This window comes from Synchiropus splendidus, chromosome 10 (assembly GCF_027744825.2).
Source record: "Synchiropus splendidus isolate RoL2022-P1 chromosome 10, RoL_Sspl_1.0, whole genome shotgun sequence".
Taxonomy (NCBI): domain Eukaryota; kingdom Metazoa; phylum Chordata; class Actinopteri; order Syngnathiformes; family Callionymidae; genus Synchiropus; species Synchiropus splendidus.
Genome location: NC_071343.1, coordinates 19,760,988 through 19,783,244, shown reverse-complemented (window position 1 = coordinate 19,783,244; position 22,257 = coordinate 19,760,988). Strand labels below are relative to the sequence as shown.

Genomic DNA, 22,257 nt, shown 5'->3' with positions numbered 1-22,257 from the left:
CCAAGGTCGTCAATGTGAAAGCACAAGCGGGGAAAAGCAAGAACAAAGAGAAAAGCCAGGGTTTCAGAAACCTATTGTACCTCATTTAACGAATGGATTAGGGTTCCTTGGCAGATTGAAAGTTGATCTCGTCTCACACAGAACTCTGTGAATAGGGGCTCCTCCCGTGTGTTCGTCCCTCTGAATTCATGTCATATGAGTGAGCCACCATTGTAAACTCGTGGCTGACATCACAGTAGTCCCTTCAGGAGGATTAAAAATTGAAACCAGTGACTGATGGTTAGTTCAAAGAGTGAACCTTTGGCCATGAAGGTAATGGTTGAACTTTTTAATACCCACACTAGGGTGTTATGAGGGTTTCACGATCATGCTGAGCACAACTGCGTTCAGCACTTGACAGTGATCTGGAGGCGAAGGCAACAGATCTGTCCCTCATGAGATGTGACAGAACTCAACCAATCCCATAGGGGCCTGCGTCACAGGCCAATATAAGGGGTCGTGTTGGGTCATAGTGGGTTCATAGTTTTGTCTCTTTGAATGCTCTATTGCAGTCTTCAGACCACTCCCATATTGTTCATGTTTGCAGCAGCACGTTGAGTGGATGGAGCGACACACACATTTTCCGGCTTTGGTGTCGATCCACTTTCTTGGGTTGTCACTTTGTGTACATGCTTGATTTTATAGCTCTTCTTTTCATCTTTGCATAGTCTTTCTCTTCATGCTTGATTGTCTCTAAATGTCTTTGTTACATTTTCTGCAGTTTTTGTCATTATATCCACAATAGTTTGAAACATCTGTGTGGAGGGTTTTTGAGGTCAGTCTTCCTTTGCGCTGTCAGACTCCTCTATTTTTCCAACAAAACGGTTGTCCGTGATCCACACTGAGATGTTGCCGGTTTATTGAATAATGGGAAAATATAGATGGTAGATTGCACTTTTTTGACTTTGTGAAAAGAAAGGGAAAGCATACAATCACGTTTTTTATTTTCAATTTCTTAAGCTGAGGATCTTAACAGAGAAGCTGATTTGAACTGTAGATGCTGCCGTGACTGTGTTTTCTGTCTTTCAACAGAACAATCCACGTATAAGTCCAAGGAAGGCCCCCACTCGTTCCTGCAGTCCAGCACATGTGGCTCTTGGTAGAAGGTACATACAGGTATGAGCAGACTTGATGGCTGGAATGATGAGAGCACTGAGGAGAGCCTTCCTTCTAAGGGAGGAGCTTCCGGTCAGCTGAGGTCATGATGGAGGAAACAGCAGGAGCAGAGCAGTGTATGGAGGAGTCACATGATCAGCAGCGTTTCTACCTGCTCTGCTCCTCTGTTAATCTGTTACAGGACCCGCCCCCTCACTCAGTGGGAGAGTGAGTTTCCTTGACCAGGATCAAAAGGAGCTGAGGTAATCTGGAAGCTTCATCTGCAAACATGGACACAAGTCTTCAGACCAAAGGAGAGATGCTCACAGGTCAGTGACTTTCTAACAGTACACACGACAAGAGTGTGAATGGATGAATGTTGAGTGTGGTCATGAGGTGAATGGATGAAAGAGAAGACAGCAGATCTTCACTGTGGATGAAAACAGCTGACAATGTGTTCACAATGTGTTCGGTCTGAAATCAAATGAAACAAATAATCATGAAAATGTGGAACAGAACATGAAACGAAGTAGAGAAAAGTATAAAGAAAAAATAAAAGTAAAAAGTAAATAAAATAAGTATAAAGTTGAAGCTGCTCTGATATCAACTCAGTCAGGATTTATGACAGTAATAAAGAGTTATAAATTTATAATAAAGCAGGACTGTGGACAGGTGTGGTAGCAACAGGTGACCTCTGACCCTGGCGGTGTGGTGAACGTCACTGTCGTGAACTCCTCCTCTGTTCTTGTATCTAAGTAAGTAAGTCCAAACAAAAGTCAGAGGTCATGTGAAGAACAGCGGCAGCCCCAGATGCTATCAGAGAGTGAACACATGAATTTGGTTCTGATAAACAAATGTTTTCAAGCTGCTACAGTATATTGTGTCTTGTGATGACATTTGATCCAAGCAGAGTTACACAGTGACGCTTCATCATTTTAACACAACTCTTCATGTGCACACAAACAACACACTCATCGTCAACATTACACTGTTGTGTGTTCCACTCCAGTGCAGCTTGACTGATACATTGATGAAGAGTCCACTGATGGAACAAAGGTTGCAACACACACACAACTCAGTCCACATGGAGGAACCTAGTGTGGATGTTTGTAAACAAGTGTGTTGTTGGGACTGCAGAGGGAGGAACAGATTCATGAACCTGAAAGTTGTTGAAGTGCAGCAGTCATGTTATTGGACAGAGCTGAGCTCAGGTCTACACACCAGCTTCTATCAAAGCTTCACTGCTGTGAGGACTACAGACTGACACGACAAGAGCCACCAGTGATGATGCTGTTGTGTTTGTGTGAAGGTGTGGAAAGAGAGGAGGAAGCTCCTCCCTCTAAAGCCCCTCTGGGTGAGGACCATGGCAGCCAGACCAGAGCTCAGAGGTGAGAAGATCAAGAAGATCATTTCTTCTGTCAGAGCTACAAATACTTGAAACCATTTTCACACTGCAACTTATGTGTTCAGCTCAGAGCCACTCACATCAGAAGCTGCTGGACGAGGACACAGACCTGGACCTACTCCCAGCTGTGTGTCTCTGAAGAGTGACTGGTCTATGGATAGACCTGTTTACTTCAGTAGTGTACAGAACGATCAGAGGAGGAGCAAGTGAGTGGCAGACCAGGCACAAGACTGAGGGGGCATCTGGTGATCAGATGGTGAATCATAGACTGGAGTGTTCATCAGAGTTGTGTCTCCATCAGGCTTAATCGGGAGAAACCAGAAGATCCTGAACTCAGCTGTGTGTCTCTGAAGAGTGGCGCATCGAAGAATCTTAACATTTATTTCAAAGGTGGACAAGGGCCTTCAGGAGAGAGGTGAGGGTTTCTGTCCCTCTCCACTCATGTGATTGTTGGGTCTGTGCAAAGGTCTCTGAGGCACCTTCTGCTTGGACTGAAGCCCTCAGATGTTCAGCAGCTTCACCTCAGTTGATATTTCAGCATGGACAGCAATAATAGAGCTGATAGCTGCCGCTGTCAGACAGACAGCTGCTGCTGGACTCAGAAAGAATTCCACACCTTCATGCCCAATATAAACTTTACTACTTATACTTTATGAACTTTACTGCACTGGATCATTCATCTGTTGGTGAAGAAGGTTTTGAGTTGTTGCATCAAGCAGCAGAATTCTAAACAACCTCCTACGTTCTTATCCTCCAAGTCTTCTGGAAGCATTTTTATGAGATCAGCTGAGACTGTCTTTATTCTTCCCACTATCTGGAAATGCTGGTTGTTATGGCAGGTTCTGGTGTTTATTCAACTGGAGTCAAAAGTGCTGCTCCACGACGAGGAAACTGTACATTCAAGAGAAGAAGCAGTGAACTAAACTGATGAAACATGAATTCACGAGTGTGTGACAAAGTTCACGTCTGTTTACTCCGGTTTCCATGAATCTGGAACTAGATTGATCTGTTTCAGCTGGGCTGCACCTGGAAGAGTCACAGTCTGAGTCTTGACCTTCATCAGATCATCAGTGTCCTTGTGAAAGTGAGGCTTATTTACTGTCTGATGTTCTTCACAGAGAGGATCAGCAGGTCTCAGATGTTCTCAGTCTCCGGTGTGTCCAGCACCATCAGACAGATCTGGACTCCACACTTCAGGTGTGTTCAAGTGTTAGCTCCTCCTGCTAACTACAACAGATGCTAACTCTCCAGTCAGGATTCTGGTCACCTCTGAAGGTCAGCAGGGTTTCTCTCTGTCACATGATCAGGTCATATGTTTATGTTGCAGCTCCTTGAGGAGACTGTCATGACCCTGGTGAAGAAGGAAGTGAGGAGAGTCCAAAGGTTCCTCAGTCCAGATGATCCCAAATACCAGGATGATGAGGAAGAGGTGAAGGTGAAGTGTGATGAGGAGCAGATGAGGAGCAGCAGAGAAGCCTTCCTGGACTTCATTATGAACCTCCTGAGGAGCATGGAGGAGGAGGAGCTTGCTGGTCGTGTGTGGAGCAGTAAGAGGATTTGAACCTTCAACCTGCTGAATGTGAAGCCTTTTTTCTAAAGGTCCATTTGAGCTGAAAAACCTGGAGCTGATGAGAAGAATGATCTGAAGCTTGAGCAGAGTCACCTTCCAGCATCCTCTGATCATGTGACTTCTCTGTTCATTCAGGAAGTCGTGCTGGAGCGTGTGCAGGACGACTGAAGAGGAGCCTGCAGAAGAAGTTCCACACTGTGTTTGAGGGAGTGGCTAAAGCAGGAAACTCTGCCCCTCTGAATCAGATCTACACAGAGCTCTACATCACCGAGGGGGGCACAGACCAGGTCAACCAGGAGCACGAGGTCCGACAGATCGAAGCAGCAACCAGGAAGCAGAGCAGACCAGAAAGGACCATCAGACAAGAAGACCTCTTTAAAGCCTCAGCTGAGAGAGAGGGACCATTCAGGAGCCTGCTGACAAAGGGCGTGGCTGGCATTGGGAAGACCCTCCTGACACAGAAGCTGACTGTGGACTGGGCTGAAGACAAAGCCCACCAGAACTTCCAGCTCATGTTTCCTTTCACCTTCAGAGAGCTGAACCTGCTGAAAGAGAAGCACTTGAGTTTGGTGGACCTTGTTCATCGCTTCTTTCCTGAAACTAAAGAATCAGGACTCAGCAGCTTTGAAGGAGTCCAGGTTCTGTTCATCTTGGACGGTCTGGACGAGTGTCGACTCCCTCTGGACTTCAACAGCCGGGTCCTGACAGAAGAAACAGAGTCCACCTCACTAGACGTCCTGCTGACCAACCTCATCAGGGGGAAGCTGCTTCCCTCAGCTCAGCTCTGGATCACCACACGACGTGCTGCAGCCAGTCAGATCCCTCCTGAGTGTGTGGACATGGTGACCGAGGTCAGAGGGTTCACTGACCTCCAGAAGGAGGAGTACTTCAGGAGGAGGTTCAAAGATGAGCAGCAGACCACCATCATCTCTCACATCAGGAGCTCACGAAGCCTCTACATCATGTGTCACATCCCCATCTTCTGCTGGATCACTGCCACAGTTCTGGAGGACATGTTGAAGAGCAGAGAGACCAGAGAGCTGCCCAAGACCCTGACTGAGATGTACATCCACTTCCTGGTGGTTCAGGCCAAAGTCAAGAAGCTCAAGTACCATGGAGGAGCTGGGACAGACCCAGTTTGGGATCCTGAGAGCAGGAAGATGATTGACTCTCTGGGAAAACTGGCTTTTGAGCAGCTGCAGAGAGGAAACTTGATCTTCTATGAATCAGACCTCACAGAGTGTGGCATCGACATCACAGCTGCTGCACTTTACTCAGGAGTCTTCACACAGATCTTCAGACTGGAGAGAGGACTGCACCAGGACAAGGTCTTCTGCTTCATCCACCTCAGTCTTCAGGAGTTTCTGGCTGCTCTTCATGTCCACCTGAGGTTCTTCAACTCTGGAGTCGATCTGCTTTATTCACAACAAACTTCTGTACTGACAAGCATCCTGAGAAACAAACATCACATGAAACAGTTCTACCAGAGAGCAATAAATGAAGCTGTCGAAAGTCCAAATGGACATCTGGACTTGTTCCTGCGCTTCCTTCTGGGTCTGTCTCTGCAAAGCAGCCAGAGTCTCCTCCCAGGTTTGTTGACACAGACAGGAAGTAGCTCCTGGAGCCATCAGCACACAGCAGAGCTCATCAAGAAGAAGATAAGTGAGAAAGTGTCTCCAGAGAGAATCATCAATCTGTTCCACTGTCTGAGTGAAGTGAAGGACACTTCTCTCGTGGAGCAGGTCCAACAGCAGCTGAGGTCAGGACGTCTCTCCACAGCTCAACTGTCTCCTGCGCAGTGGTCCACCCTGGCCTTCATCTTACTGTCCTCAGAGGAAGATCTGGAGGTGTTTGATCTGAAAAAATACTCTGCTTCTGAGGAGGCTCTTGAGAGGCTGCTGCCCGTAGTTCAAGCTTCAAAACAAGTTCTGTGAGTGGATCAAACACTGAAACATCTCTGATAATGTGAACATAACGTGAACGTTTAATTTCCTTGTTCATTTTATACAGACTGAGAGACTGTCAGCTTTCAGAGAGAAGTGGTTCCCTTCTGTCCTCAGTCCTCAGCTCTCCGTCCTCTTGTCTGACACAACTGGACCTGAGCCTCAACTACGACCTGAAGGATCCAGGAGTGGAGCTGCTGTCTGCTGGACTGAAGAGTCCACACTGTCACCTGGAGACTCTCAGGTCAGAACACGTCATGTGTCCAGCTTCAGAGCTGAAATGTGAAAGTCACAGTTGGAGACTCCAGCTTCAGAGAGTCACAGTTTTCTCATCAGTTTGCTCTTCAATGCAGCAGCTGATTCTCAGTGTCATTCGTCTTCAGCAGGTTCCTCCTGCAGTTATGTGGCTGAGTCAGGTGTTTTCAGATCAGAAAACGATCCAGATGATAAACACATCCACTCGTACAGTGTGACAGAGTGTGACGCTGTTTCTCTGTGTAGTGACAGCACAGATGTTCACCATGAGCCCACAGGCAGCACATCCTGGAGACCTTCCTTCACTGTGTAGAGGGAATGAGGAAAGGAAAAGAAAAAAAAACGGAAATAGCAGCAGCAAATAGCAAGTAGTAGCACTATCTGCACAGCCTGTGTTTGTGTTTTTGTGAATTGACAGTGATGATGCCCAGGCATCATCAATGAAACGCTAACCTGCCAATGAGCAGCTTTGGTTCATGGCGCATGTTGCCCAGCCAGCTGACACAATGTGAGAGGATTGAAAAAGTCTCGCCTCTCAGAATTTCCTGCTGTCCGGATTTTTAGCTTCTAGGAAGAAATTACAGCACAAGAAACAGACTGTTGAGTTGTCCAATGCAGCAGCAACACGTTGCGTTCAGGTGGAGAAAGAACGAGAGACATCTATCCTTCTAGTCCAGAATGTATCGTATTTATTAGCGAAACACACGCATCATTCTCACGGTGTGACCGCAGCTTACCGGAACAGGTGACGATAAAAACATGTTTTAATGAATTATAACACAGTTGCGCCACACAGTGGTACTTTCGCGTACAGAACCAAAACACTCATCACACACAGAAACTGGGAACATACTGTCTAACTTAACACCCCCACTTGTTCACAGTTTCCTGATTTCACAAATAAACAGATATACAAGAACTAATATGGACATCTGCCCAACATCATTCACTCTCCAAAAACAGCATGTTCAAACTTCTTCAACTTTAACTTACTTGCTGGTTTGGTCATAATATCAGCAACCATCTCATTAGTTGGACAGTAAATTAAACTTACTTTCCCTTCATTTGCAGTTGACCTGATGAAATTGTACTTTATATCTAGATGCTTAGCTCTCTGCCTATTCACTGGGTTCTTTGCAAGAGCTATTGTTCCCTGGTTGTCTTCGTACACAACAGGCTCTCTGTACTGGAATTTGTCCATGCCATCCAGTAGGTTCTTCAAGTAAATGCATTCATGTATGGTTGAAGCCAATGCCAGATACTCTGCCTCACAGGTAGAGAGAGCTACAGTAGGTTGCTTTTTGGTTTTCCATGAGACCAATGCACTGCTACAACTGAGACTTACACAGTATCCGCTGGTGCTTCGTCTGTCGCTGGTATCAGATGCCCAGTCAGCGTCACTGTAGGCCTGTATACGTAAGTCCTCAGTTTGGTTCCTTTTGAAACAAAGACCTTTCTCAATTGTGCCACTGAGATATCTGAAGACATGTTTCACCGTAACCCACTGTTCCTCTGTAGGCTCGGCAAAGTACTGTGACAGTCTGCTTACTACGAAACTTAAATCTGGTCTGGTAGCGGTTGATAGGTATATAACTTCCAACTGCCTCCCTATATTCCCTGACGTCACTCATTTTTAATGCATTCTCAGAATATTCAAGCTTCTGTTCACATGGTGTCTCTCAGCTTCTACAGTTTACCATGTTGAAACGTTCCAACACCTTGTGAGTGTACTTTTCCTGAGTCATTTTTACACATTCATCAGATTGGTCAAACTCAATACCCAAAAAATGCTTCAGTCTTCCCAGATCTTTCATTTTAAACTTCTCTGTAAGCATCTCTTTCACCTCTATTAAAACCTTGTCATTACTGGCTGCCACAATCAAGTCATCAACCCATATGATAATGATCATCTTCTTGTCTTCTGACTCTTTCGTATAAACACAATGATCAGCAGGGTTTTGTTTGAATCCCTTCTCGGCCAAACAATCGTGCAATACTTTGTTCCAATTGCGGCCAGATTGTTTGAGACCATATAGTGACTTTTCTAGTTTGTACACTAGTCCATCTTTCTCCTCATATCCCTCTGGAGGATTCATATAGATTTCATAGTCTATAGGGGCATGTAAATAAGCAGCTTTCACATCCATCTGGTGGAGAAGCAGGTTCTCCTGTGCTGCTTTCTGTAACAACACCCTGATACTTGTGAGACTTGCCGTCGGTGAAAACGTTTCCCCATAGTCTATTCCCATGACTTGGCTGTAACCTTTGGCCACAAATTGTGCCTTATATTTATCTTTTCCATCAACATCACTTTTGACAGAATAGACCCATTTACCCCCCACAGTTTTCATGCCTTTTGGCAGGGTTGTCGGAGTAAATGTTTTGTTGTCATTTAATGACTGGACTTCCTCATCCATGGCTCTTTTCCATTCTTTACTGTTAGCAGAGCTAATAGCCTCCTCATAGGTCTGTGGAACACCACATACAGCCCGGTAACAATAGTCTACTATGTTATGTGCTGCATCGCCATCATTTTCTTCACATACATAGTCCTTTAAGTGACTTGGTTTCTTCCTATCTCGAGTTGGATACCTCCTATTGTGAAGTTCATCATCTGTCATACTCTGCTGTATCAGGTTTTCGTCATCTGGTTTCTGAACTGATCTTGAGCAACCACTCTGTTCACCTTGCTCATGAGCATTCCCTCTGCATCTTGTAAGCTCTCGTGTGATCTCCCCTTTCTGAGGTTGTCTCATTTCCTCATAACAGACATTTATGTCTCTCTCACCAGTCTGTGTCTGCTTCTCAGCTGCTTTGCTCACAAACTTAACCAGTCTGTGTTTTACCACCTTGTTTGTATCTCCGTGATACACCAAATAAGCTGGACTATTTTTATCAAAACCCACAAAACGTCCCTGATCACATTTGGTATCTAATTTTCCCTTTTCCTGCTTGTACGTATAACAAACTGACCCAAACTTCTGCATCTTTGATAAGTCAGCCTTCTTTCCTGTCAGCAACTGGTAGGGAGTCTGCCCTGTTCTTCTGCTGAAACATCTGTTACGTATGACTGCTGCCATCTGTACTGCATAATGCCATAGTCCTTTTGGGAGCTTGCTTTCAACGAGCATGCATCGGCCCATCTCAAAAAGGGTCCGCCATCCCCGCTCCGCAGTCCCATTCTGATGAGGGGAATATGGAGCAGACGTCTCATGTCTGATTTTATTTCTCCTCATCAGTGTTTGGAAATCACTGCAAATGAATTCCGAACCATTATCTGAGCGTAAACATTTCACCTTCCCATAAGGGGATATATCTGCTAGGAACTTTTCTGTAGCATGTGTTGTGTCACTTTTCTTTTTCATGAAATATACAAATACAGTGCCCGAGTAATCATCCGTAAATGACTGCACATATTTGTAACCATCTACTGACTCTGTTGCTACAGGACCTGCAAGATCTGTGTGCACTAGCTGAAACGGGGCCTCTGCTTTTGTATCAGGTTCCCTATTTCTCGTTTGGGTAAATTTCCCCTGAATACACACTTCACAATCCTTTTCGGGTCGACGTGCTTTTCCCTTGATTTGCATTCCATCAACCACATTCGGCAGCTTAAGAACATCATCATAGTTGCAGTGGCCTAATATCTCATGCCATGTCTGGACATCATGGCATGCATTGCATTTGTCATTTGACTAATTGTCAATATGCAAATAATACAGATGATCATACACATGGATGTCAAACCTCGTACCTTTTCTGGTTATTAGTGCATCTTTTTCGTCTTTGAAAACTACTTTGGCCCCATTTGCTGTTGCAGCCTTCACCGAGAAGATGTTCTGAGGGTATGAAGGTATGAGTAAAGCGTCTCTCAGCATTGCTTTGTGTCGATGTCCTTTGCTGTCTATCAGAGAAACTTCTGCTGTCCCCCGCTTCTGTGCCACTCCGCAGCACCGGGTCCCGTCAGCCAACTCAACGCTGTGCCTTTCTGGTCGAAAAGTGCTGTCAAAGCTTTTAAATTTAGTTGGATCGTTGATTATATGAGAGGTAGCCCCTGTATCCACCATCAATCCTCTCTCCTGGATGCTGCTTGCCAGTTGCCTTTTGAGGTCTGTGGCTCCATCCTTTATTCTGAATGCGAAGTCAGCGTCTTCCTCTTGATCCATTACTTTACATGCTTCATCTCGTTTATCCTTATTGGGCTTGTCTTTACGTCGACATGTGGCATCTTTGTGTGTGTCACTTCGGCAACGGCTACACCACGTCTTCTGTCGACAATCTTTTGCTCGATGACCCTTATTGCCGCACTTGAAGCACACCATCTCTGCGTCGTCCTTGCGCCGGTCCTGTGTGTGTGATTTGGATGACCGGAGCCCGGTTCTCCCCTGAGTCTTCATCACACTATCGCTTGAGTCAGCTGCTCTTATCTTTTCTGTTTCTTCAAAACTTCTCAACTTAGTTTTGAACTCTGAAAAAGTTATGTCATCATCTGTATGTGCTACATGTATAGCGAATGGCTTGTAACTCTCCGGCAGCCCTTTCAATACCATTGCCACAAGCAGACCATCTCCCAATGTCTCACCTGCATTTTGCAGTGCTGTAATGGCGGTTTCGGCTCTAATGATGTAGTCCATAACACTTTCGTCGTTTGCTTTCTGAAGCGATGTGAGCATTGTGTATAGATTTATTATCCGTGGTTTTCCTCTTCCAGCATAATATAGTATCAGTATTTTAAGAGCTTTTCTTCCGTCGTTAGGTGCATCCCTCATCACCAATGAGAGGCTCTTCTCGTCCAAAAGTAGGATAATCTCGGCGTAGGCGTCTGCATTTTTCTTTTCGTCAGCCGCTCTTTCTTCCTCGCTCGCCGGTTCTCTCAGAACAGTGTCCTTGAGTCCCAATAAGTGGAACTGGCCCAACATTTTGGTTTCCCACAGTTCGTATTTTCTTTCATCGCCGTCAAACGTCAGTCGAGGCAACCTGCTTGCTCCTCGATCCATGCCTGCTAGCTTCTTTCGTTTGCTAGGCTAGTGTGCTAATTGGCGGTGGAAACTCTTACTTTCCTGAACGGCTCCTGGGCCCATAACCTGTTGAGTTGTCCAATGCAGCAGCAACACGTTGCGTTCGGGTGGAGAAAGAACGAGAGACATCTATCCTTCTAGTCCAGAATGTATCGTATTTATTAGCGAAACACACGCATCATTCTTACGGTGTGACCGCAGCTTACCAGAACAGGTGACGATAAAAACATGTTTTAATGAATTATAACACAGTAGCGCCACACAGTGGTACTTTCGCGTACAGAACCAAAACACTCATCACACACAGAAACTGGGAACATACTGTCTAACTTAACACAGACACAGCTATGACATTTTTACAAACACAGTCCTCTGGCCAGATGGGTTACCAAGTACGTTTTATAAAGCGTTCTCCCCAAAACTTGTTAAAACTCTCAACCAAGCATGCATAAAATTACTCGCGAAAAAGGGCAAGGACCCTTCACAATGTGGTTCATACAGATCAATGTCTTTATGGAATGCAGACTTTTTAATACTCACCAAATTACTGCCAAGTCGCTTGAAGGAGATTCTCAACAATAATATTCCTGCTGATCAAACTGGCTTTGTAAAGCAAATTTGACTTTTCTTCAATATTCGTTGATTCACCCTGCCAGGACATGTCCAAATGTGTTGTCTCCATGGATGCAGTGAAAGTATTTGATAGACAGGAGTGGAACTCCTTATTTGAAACACTGAGAAAGTCTGGATTTGGAAGTTTCAGCGATTCAGTACTTGGTAATAATTAACAAAGGTACAGGTACTACAGTGCATAAAGTATTATTATATGCAGACAAATTGTTGCTACACATGTCTCAAGCACAAGATAGACAGACAGACAGACAGACAGATACTTTATTAATCTCAGAAGAATTCAGGAAAATATCTGGATACCAAAGTTGCCCCTAAATCTCGACACTGGGAATAACTATTCCAAAAATTGTGTATACTTTTTGTGCAAAACTTTAGTAAATTGATTGTTCAAACTCAACAGGATCTAGTTAAATGGTCTTCACTTTTTATCTCCATGATAGGTAGTAGGTATGATCATAGATAGGCAGCGATACTTGTTGATGACACTCGTGTCTTTTACAGCCTGAGCTGGTGTCAGCTGTCAGAGAGAAGTGGTTCCCTTCTGTCCTCAGTCCTCAGCTCTCCGTCCTCTCGTCTGACACAACTGGACCTGAGCTACAACTATGACCTGGAGGATTCAGGAGTGGAGCTGCTGTCTGCTGGACTGAAGAGTCCACACTGTCACCTGGAGACTCTCAGGTCAGAACACATCTGGTTCCTCCTGTAGTCATGTGCTGAAGACAGGTGTCTGTGATGAGGACCTGCTTCAAAAGCTTTATTTAGTTATCACTTTCAGAATGAGCTTCACATAGAGCGTCAGAGATAACAGAAAATGTGAGTGTCGACACATGCTCATATAGAAACATGTACAGAAACATGGATGTAGTAGGATCTGTGAGGCCTTTCACACTGACAAGGCTCCACACTGGTTCCGGCATCTGAAACAGCGAGCGTGTTCAGACGGGAAAAGAACTGGTTCGGAGCCTGAAATGTTGGTTCTTGGCTGGAACCAAAAAAAGATGGTTAGGGTTTGTGAACTGTGACATCATCAGTGGGTGTGTCGTGTTCTCTGTGTTCAAAATGGGAAGGAATTCAATTACATCAGAAGCTTTGTTTGCTCTGGTACGTGAAGTCAGTCATGTCTACAAAACATTTCACCAATACACACACGTTACATGCCAGACGCAGCTGACGTGATCGTCTTGTCTCTTCATCATCCGAGGTCGTCACACGCTTGATCATAGGATGAAATCAAATAGTCTGAGGGAAGCAACAAACGTTTTCGGAACACAGGACTTCCAACTTAAATTCCAACAAGTGAGACTCCATGTGGGGGGGGAGACACAAATCAGAACAGAAGACACAAGTCTCCTCTGTCACCGTGTTTTTGTCTTCGTGTTTAATCAAGTTGATCTTGTCTGATATAAAAGTGCTCCAGCAATCATGTGATGATAATCCTCTGAAAGAGTTCAGTGTGTCCTCAAATAAAGAATCAAAATTGAAAATTGAAAAACTCTTACCTGTCGATGACAGTCATCTCTTTCACAGCCTGAAGAGGTGTTTCCTGTCAGAGGGAAGTGGTTCCCTTCTGTCCTCAGTCCTCAGCTCTCCGTCCTCTGGTCTGACACAACTGGACCTGAGCTACAACTACGAGCTGAAGGATCCAGGAGTGGAGCTGCTGTCTGCTGGACTGAAGAGTCCACACTGTCACCTGGGGACTCTCAGGTCAGAACACATCTGGTTCCTGCTTCTGAAGTTTTATTTAGCTAGCACTTTCAGAACAAGCTTCACACAGAGCTTCAGAGGAAGCAGAACATGTGACAAACACATGCTCATGTAGAAACATGGATCCCTGTAGCAGAGGAGATCAGTGTTGTGTGCGTATTCGTCCCAGGAAAGGTGAAGTGACCAGGATGCGAGGTTTTGAGGTGAGAGGAAACACAATGGAGAGCCGCTTCCAGATCCTGATTTGCCCTTGATGTCTGCTCGTTCGACTGAGGATGGTAACCTGAAGTGAGGCTGACAGTAGCCGCAACAGAATTGAACCAGAAACCACGCCAGACTTGGGAGCCAAATTAGGGGCCACGGTCAGAAACAATGTCAACAGGTATTCCGCAAAGCTTAAAAACCTGGCTCTCTGCTGTCTCCAGAGCCGAGGGTAGTTTTGGTCGGGAAATGAAGTGAGCCATTTTTGAGAAACGGTCAATGTCATAATGCTTGTCATACCTGCTGAGGGTGGTAAGCCAGTTATCAAGTCCACAGCGATAAGAGACCAGGGACGACTGGAGATTGGCAGAGCCTGAAGCAATCCGGCAGGGGGTCTGTGGGAAGACTTGTTTCTCGAGTAAGTAGTCCAGGCTTTGACAAATTCCTTGACATCACGGCCAAGACCTGGCCACCACCACCTGGCAGAAGCGTTGCCGATTAAGGCTGGTAGTGTGTGAAGCACCAGGATGATAAGTCAACTTTGAGGAGTGACCCCACTCCAACACCCGAGTGCGTACCTGCTCAGGAACGAACAGACAGTCCTTAGGTCCTTGACCTGTCTCACTTCTGGGCTCCCAGTACAGCCTTCTCTACGTCCCATAAAGCTGCCCTGATGAAACAAGGTACAGCTAAAATGTTGTTCAAATGATCCTCACCGGAAGAATTATCGTGCAGTCTGGAGAGTGCATCTGGTTTTGTGTTTTGACTGCCAGGACGATAAGCGATGGAGAAGTCAAACCTGCCCAGAAATGGGGCCCACCGAGCTTGATGTGCGTTGAGGCGTTTGGCAGAGCGGAGGTAGGTGAGATTGTGAGATCGTGGAAGAACAGCTCCCATGCCAGAGTCTGAAGTGTCCACCTCCACCAGGAACTGAAGAGACGGGTTGGGATATCGTAGAATTGGGGCCGTGGAGAACAGTCAGAGTAGCTCTTTGAAAGCAGAATCAGCCTAAGGTGTCCATAGGAAAGCCCTTTTTGTGGACATCAGAATGGTGAGGGGAGAAGCCACCTTGCTAAAACCTCGGATGAATTGTCTGTAGAAATTTACAAAACCTAAATACTGTTGCAATTGTCTGCGTGTGGAAGGAACTCTCCAGTTCAGGGACAGTGAGCATGACAGTGAGTACTCCACCCAGAGATCCTCGTATTGGACCAGTCAATATGAGGATTGTGGAGCGTGAGCGAAGAAAGACCAAGAACAATGGCAGAAGATGAGGAGGTAACCAGAAATAAAATTGCCTCTGAGTGATTACCAGATATTGTTCGTATAATAGGTGCAGTGCCGTGAGTGACTTGAGGAAGAACACTGGCACAAAGGGAGCGAGGTGAATCCAACCTAATAAAATGAATGGAGAGAGACTGGGCAAAAACAGAGTCAATGAAATTGTCATCTGCCCCAGAATCCATTCATAACTCAACAGGTCGTTCCTCAGGTGAGAGATGTTCTCTTCCCACCTGCATGGGTTCCTCAGACTCGTTTTTCATCGGGTGTAATATTCCACTTTGACCAGCAGATGACAGTAGTGTAGCGCGAGGAGTCTGGAGATTGGGCTGTTTTTTATAGCTAGAATGATCAGGTCCTCTAATGACTCGTGCTCATTCCGAGTCGATAGTTGGGCCTGTATCTCGCTACACAAGCCTCTGGAGAAAGCAGACTTGTGAGCACGCTCGTTCCAGGCGCTCTCAGCCGCAACGACCTGGAAACGGAGGGAAAACTCAGAAACAGACTCGGATCTACATTCTGCTGGAGATTATGCGGGCGACGGGAGGAACAGGATCCACTCTCATATGGAGCATCAAATACGCGCCACATTTCAGTGGAAAATGAATTAAGTGTATCAAGCACTGGTGAATGAGACTCTCACAACAACTCCGCCCATTGAGCCACTCGGTCTTTGAGTTGGTTAATAACATAAGCAATCTTAGCCCGATCAGAAACATACGAGCATATGGTCACCAGACTGAACTGTAAGAAGAATCTGGAGCTTGCCCCGATCTCTCCAGAATAATTCTCGAGAGAAGGAATTAGGGGTTCTGGAGCAGGGACAGAGTGTCTGCTCAGTCACTTGAGGAGTGGCAGAAGGAGCAGGTGAAACACAGGGAGGATCACAGCTCTTTGAGAATGCTCTGAGTAGCATTCTCAGGAGTCCTGACCCTGGTTGCCTGAGTGACAAACGCATCTTGTAAGTCTTTCATTATGGCTCGGTCCATGTTATTTTGGCCAGATCTAACTGTAATTATTCGAGCAGAGTGAGACCCAAATGCCTTAATGAAAAGACTAACAAGGAGACCAGAGTAACAAACAATCGTATTTAATCAAAACAAAGATTTCACAATAACCAAACAAAGGTCTCAAAATACAAACAGAAAGCGTCACTGAACCAGGTGATCAATAGAAAGTCCAAAAACTGAAGGTGTCACAGAACCAGGAGAAGTACACAAACGAAAATAAGTCCAACCAAATGTGTCACTGAACCGGGAAATCACGAGCAAGGAATCTGAAAGTACAAAAAACACGATCAGGAAAAAACAAAATCACAAACGCTGTGGTCAGAACGAACTCACGAGGGATAAAGACTAAATCAGAGGAAATAGGAAGAGATCACGGAAGTCAGTTACCTAAGAATGAATAGATTCGATCTGGCACCCATTGTTGGAACCATGGGGCTTTTAAAAGGGGCAGATGATGATCTGCAGATCTGTTCCACCTGTATCCTCAAATAAAGAGTTTAATGTCTGGTCCAAATAGAGGATTGAAAAAGTCTGACTTGTCGATGTCTCTTTCACAGCCTGCGCAGGTGTGGACTGTCAGAGAGAAGTGGTTCCCTTCTGTCCTCAGTCCTCAGCTCTCCGTCCTCTCGTCTGACACACCTGGACCTGAGCTACAACTACAAGCTGAAAGATCCAGGAGTGGAGCTGCTGTCTGCTGGACTGAAGAGTCCACACTGTCACCTGGAGACTCTCAGGTCAGAACACGTCATGTGACCAGCTTCAGAGCTGAAATTTGAAAGTCAGGGGAGGAGACTGCAGAAATTTTCGAGGAAGAACCTTCAATCCTTCAATTTGACTTGATGTCCAAACAGAGTTTTATTCAAAGTATCGCTGGCCATTCACAAAGCAGCACACACTTCACATGTGCCACCGTGGAAGACACAAGACACAAGTTTTCCATTCCCTTTATACCTGCAGCATCCCCATTCTCAACAAAAGGCATCACATGTCCGACACCAACCCCAAAACAGTTACCTTTTGGGGTTGTCCCTCCCTCAGAGGGCACACAACAACCATTCCTGACCTTCATGGCCCACACCCATGACCAGTTACTTGAACACGAGACAACAACAACAACAACATATGGTATTTTAAAAATGGGGGAAAAAAACAGCTGTGAAAAACCCTGCGTTGAATGAGATTGTGACGCAGAAGTTTGTTTCCAACCCACGTTCCAGCATATACACAGCAGCATCTTCCATCTCCATGTGATTTCAGGGATCAAAAGGAGCAGAGAGAAAGAGTCTTGTCATATCTGTCCCTTTTTAGTGATCCTTCTTTCCTCAGTCAGAGTGTTCACTTCAATGAAGTAAGTCAGAGTACTAATGACTACTAAAATGTGAGTGGATCACTGGTGTTTTGGACCGTTCCACTTCTCTGTCCATCTTCCGAGGACTTTAGGTGGTTTCTGAACGTGTGACTCAGTCATGACTCCTCACTTTTATTTCTGCTCCTCTGGAATTTAGAAGAAAACAACAACATAACAATGAACATTCCGACGAGCTGCGACTAGTTTGATGAACTAACAGCAGCGCCAGAGTAAATGAGCGAAATGATCTGCCAGCCAACTCCATCATGACCTTAACTATAGACGAGTAATACAAAGACAAACAGGAACAGAGAAACCAAGGGTGTCGACGCCAAAACGCGGAGCGAGGAGTACACACAACAGAGCAGGGGAAAAAACCTGGAACAGACTGCAGGCGAATTAATAACTCAAGCCTGATTAAGGGGGACAATGAAAACACGCTCAGAAACTAACTCACGAGGCCCAATAAAGAGAAAGCGCTCGGTGGTGGAATAAAATACACTCACATGAGAAGATAACGGTAACGAGGGAAAACCAAAAAGTGACTTTTATAAAACACTCACACGCGATCTAAAGAGAGAAGAACGAGAAACAGAAAACGGAGCGAGGGGAATGCAACTAAGGAGGCGGCTGACAAATAAATCAAGCACGCACAAAATTTTGAAAAAATCAGGAAAAACACAGAGTGGAGTCGGAGGAGAGTCTACCATTGGAACGCTAAGTAACCATCTGTCGACACGAGCTGGCACCACGGTGATACCAGGGAAGCTGTGTCGCTCGGGAAGCTGGAGGTAAAGAGGAAACGGAAACACAGAACCCAACAGGAAATAGCAAAATAAAAGCATGAAAGAGACAAACATGACAGTACCCCCTCTTTAAGGAGGGCCTCAAGACACTCTACAGGGTCTTTCAGGATGATTAGTGTGGACCTCAGAGATCAACATAGGGTCCAAAATGACCGCACCGTATCCCTCCCAATCTACCAGATACTGTATCCCCCGGCCATGGCGTCTACTGTCCACTATCTTGTGGACGGAGTAAGCAGGGTGGTTGTCGGTGACAAGAGGTGGAGGAGGAGTTTCAGAGGCTGCATCAAGTGGAGACTTGGCCCTTTCAGTCACTCTGTTGTATTGGGGGTGGTAGCCAGAAGTTAGACTGGGTGACACACTAAGGGCTGAGAGGAAAACTGTGGTCCCCTGTCTGAGACCAAGTCATTGGGGATACCGTGAAGGCAGAAAATGTGGAAGACCAACAGGTCGGTAGTGTCGACCGCAGATGGCAGTTTAGCCAAGGGAAAGAAGTGCGCCATCTTTGAAAATCGATCCACAACAGCCATAATTGTTGTCATACCTGCCTAGGGAGGTAGGCCTGTGACAAAATCCACAGCAATGTGGGACCAAAAATGACCAGGAAGTGGCAGCGATTGGAAAAGACCAGCAGGAGGACGGTGGGAGTACTTAGACCTGTTGCAGGTGGTCCAGGCCTTGCAAAAGTTCTTAATGGCACAAGTCTTACCTGGCCACCAGGAACATTGGTTAATGTAGCAGGATGGCAGGTGAGCTTAGAAGAATGACCCCACTAAAAGATCTGGAGTCTTCAGAGTTCAGAGATGAATAGGCCATTGGATGGAGTGGAGCTGGGGGCTGGATGAAGCTTCTGTCCACATCCCAGCAGGCGGCTCGGATCATGCAGGAAGCTGGAAGGATGGTCTCAGTCTCAGAGTTAATGGACGCGAGAGAGGGTGTTGGACTTGGTGTTTCGGCTCCCTGGTCGATAAGTAATGGAAAAGCGGTACCTTCCTAGAAACAGGGCCCACCGGGCCTGGCGTGAGTTGAGACATTTAGCAGATCTCAAGTAGATCAGGTTTTTGTGGCCAGTGAGCACGATGACGGGAGTTTCAGTACCCTCAAGCCAGTGCCTCCACTCCTGTAAGGCAGCAACCACCACTAATAACTCACAGTTTCCGATGTCGTAGTTACGTTCTGCAGATAGTCTTCTGGAAAAGAAGGTGCAGGGATATACCTTTTGCTCCATAGGGTCCCTCTGAGACAGCACTGCGCTCACCCCAGTGTCTGAAGCATTCACTTTGATGATGAACTGATGTTTGGGGTCAGGGTGATGTAGGATGGGGGCGCATTAGACTAGAGTTCGGAGTTTCTTGAATGCCTGTTCAGTTTCCGGATTCCAGACGAATTCTTTCTCAGTGGATGTCAGAGAGGTTAGAGGTGTAGCAACCTTACCGTAATTTTGGATGAACCGTCTACAGACGTTTGCGAAGCCAAGGAACTGCTGGAGCAGTTTGCAGCTGGAAGGAGTCATCCAATTTAACACTGCCTCCATCCTGGCTGGATCTGGAAGCAAACATTGCTCTCCCAATATGAAGCCCAGGAAACTGACCTCTTTCACGTGAAATTCACATTTCTCCGGCTTGCAAATCAATTTGTTCTTCAGCAGCCTCTGAAGTACTAAGTGTACATGTTCCAGGTGTTCCCCCTCCCCCTTTGAGAAAATAAGGATATCTTCCAGGTACACATAATGGTTAATCGTATCTCTGAGAATATCGTTCACCAAGGCTTGGAAAACAGCTGGAGCATTTGTGAAACCAAAAGGCATGACCCAGAGGCGCCCCTGCAACCAAGTCAATGGCACAATCGTACGGTTGTTAGCAACAGACTCCAGACAATAAAGGCTTTAACAGGAGTCCAAGTTTTTTTTCTCCCGCAGAGAAGCAGGGAAATAAATTCTACCAACTCTGGTGGGGGAAGCGTCTCTAACCTTTTTGTTGGAGATGAAAGGAAGATGAGGGCCCCTGGGACGGACCGGACAAGCACGAATGATGTGGCCTGGTTGACCACAGTATAAACAGAGACCTTGAGATAGTTGGAGTTGGCATTCCTCCGGTGTCAGTCTCGTTCTCCCCACCTGCATCGGTTCCGACTGGTTGACCAGGGACTCTGACAGGGTACAGGATTCTGGTGGGGAGGACGGGATCGGAAGCACCATGTGAGGAGTGGGCCATCTCTGCGGGGCATGCTCCCTGATCAGGTTGTCAATTCGGATAGCTAGCAGTACTAGTTCCTCCAGGGAGTTGGCAGCTTAGCAGATAAGATAATCAGGTGACTTGACTTGCTCAAGAAGAAATAACTTGGGACTTGCACATATGCACCTTGGTTCCATGATGTTGGTGTCAGCTGACACATGGTGGTGAGATGATGGTTACCATGGGAACGAGCCGGCCTACAATCCTCCACTTGCTGACCACTGGTCCAGATGAATCAAAACCTGCTGATGATGAAATGCTAACATTCAGCTGCAGTGCTAACGCTATGGTTGTGTCACTCAACACTTCAGGACTGTAACAATGGATGACGACATCTAATGATGACAAAGTCACTGGACTGAAGTCCTGTGTCTCGAGTGTCCACCAGTCTCACTGCCAACTGTCACAGACTCAGCCACAGGGGACGCTTGTTGGAACATACACTTCCAATATATCTCCTGTGTGTCCATTTACTCATGAGAATGACCATCAAAGAACCAACAAGTTAAAATCAAAAGAGTTTATTCCCTGACAGAGGAGTCTAGTTATCCTAGCAGAGCTCTGGGTCCACAACTACGCCTGACTTAGCCTTCGCTCAGGTGGTGTAGAGTGACAAGGACTAGCTCTGGCCCTGACCCTTTCAATACACATTTAAGTTCATCTTAGGGTGTAGTCTCCACTGATTGGTCCAGGTCTCTTGAGGTTGCCATGGTTCCAGATTCCAGGTCCTGTGTGGACTCCCCTTGCTTTGGAGCGACATTGATGAATCCTCTAACCTTATCATGCACACACCTTTCATGTTGGATCAAATTGAGGTTACCTTACCCGTTATCACAGCGTCTGTTGGATTCAGTCTTTTATTAGACAAAGCATTATAAAGCAGTTCATACAATATAGCAAGTTAACTTGATGAATATGATCATCAGTGTAATATCATGATTCCCGCACGGTGCAGTGCTGTGATTTAAAAAAAAAGTCCAGCATCAAGTTGATCCTGACTGATATAAATGTTTCAAATATTCCAACAATATTGTGATGATGAACTTCTGAATGGAAAGAGTTCAGCGTGTGATGACACTCATCTCTTTCCCAGCCTGAGCAGGTGTTGGCTGTCAGAGAGAAGTGGTTCCCTTCTGTCCTCAGTCCTCAGCTCTCCGACCTCTCGTCTGACACAACTGGACCTGAGCTACAACTATGACCTGGAGGATCCAGGAGTGGAGCTGCTGTGTGCTGGACTGAAGAGTCCACACTGTCACCTGGAGACTCTCAGGTCAGAACATGTGTCCAGCTTCAGAGCTGAAATGTGAAAGTCAGAGGTGGAGACTCCAGTTTCAGAGAGTCACAGTTTTCTCATCAGGTTGCTCTTCAAACGCAGCAGCTGGTTCTCAGTGGCATCAGTCTTCAGCAGGTTCCGTCTGTAGTCATGTGACTGAGGTTCTGAAATAGAGCCTAGAGGAGAAAATGCATACATTTGTGTTCAAGTGTAACGCTGCATACTTTCCAAATACAACATTGTTGTGTTTCGCTCTGCCTTCAGTGCTGAAGCACAGATTCTGGAACTCAACTGCTGCTGCTTCACGGCTTCAACAGTGGAAGCAAAGTGACAGTGCTTTGGAGCATCTGGGTTCATTGTCTTTGCCCACACTGCACTACTATGAAGACAAGCCCGTCTGTAGCTGATGCTCTGTCGACCAACAACTCTGGTGACATTGATA

At 46.0% G+C, this 22,257-nt stretch overlaps 1 protein-coding gene across 1 annotated transcript in view; it reads left to right on the top strand.

Moving 5' to 3' along the window:
• The first annotated feature begins 2,505 nt into the window (after window positions 1-2,505).
• LOC128765515 (NACHT, LRR and PYD domains-containing protein 3-like) overlaps window positions 2,506-22,257 on the top strand; it is a 36,272-nt gene continuing 16,520 nt past the window's right edge. Inside the window, exons 1-8 of the mRNA XM_053876183.1 lie at window positions 2,506-2,522; window positions 2,605-2,745; window positions 2,841-2,954; window positions 3,658-3,736; window positions 3,867-4,086; window positions 4,245-6,039; window positions 6,120-6,296; window positions 12,460-12,636. Of these exons, the coding sequence (XP_053732158.1) occupies window positions 2,693-2,745; window positions 2,841-2,954; window positions 3,658-3,736; window positions 3,867-4,086; window positions 4,245-6,039; window positions 6,120-6,296; window positions 12,460-12,636 (2,615 nt within the window). The 5' untranslated portion in view covers window positions 2,506-2,522; window positions 2,605-2,692. The remainder of the gene's footprint in view (window positions 2,523-2,604; window positions 2,746-2,840; window positions 2,955-3,657; window positions 3,737-3,866; window positions 4,087-4,244; window positions 6,040-6,119; window positions 6,297-12,459; window positions 12,637-22,257) is intronic.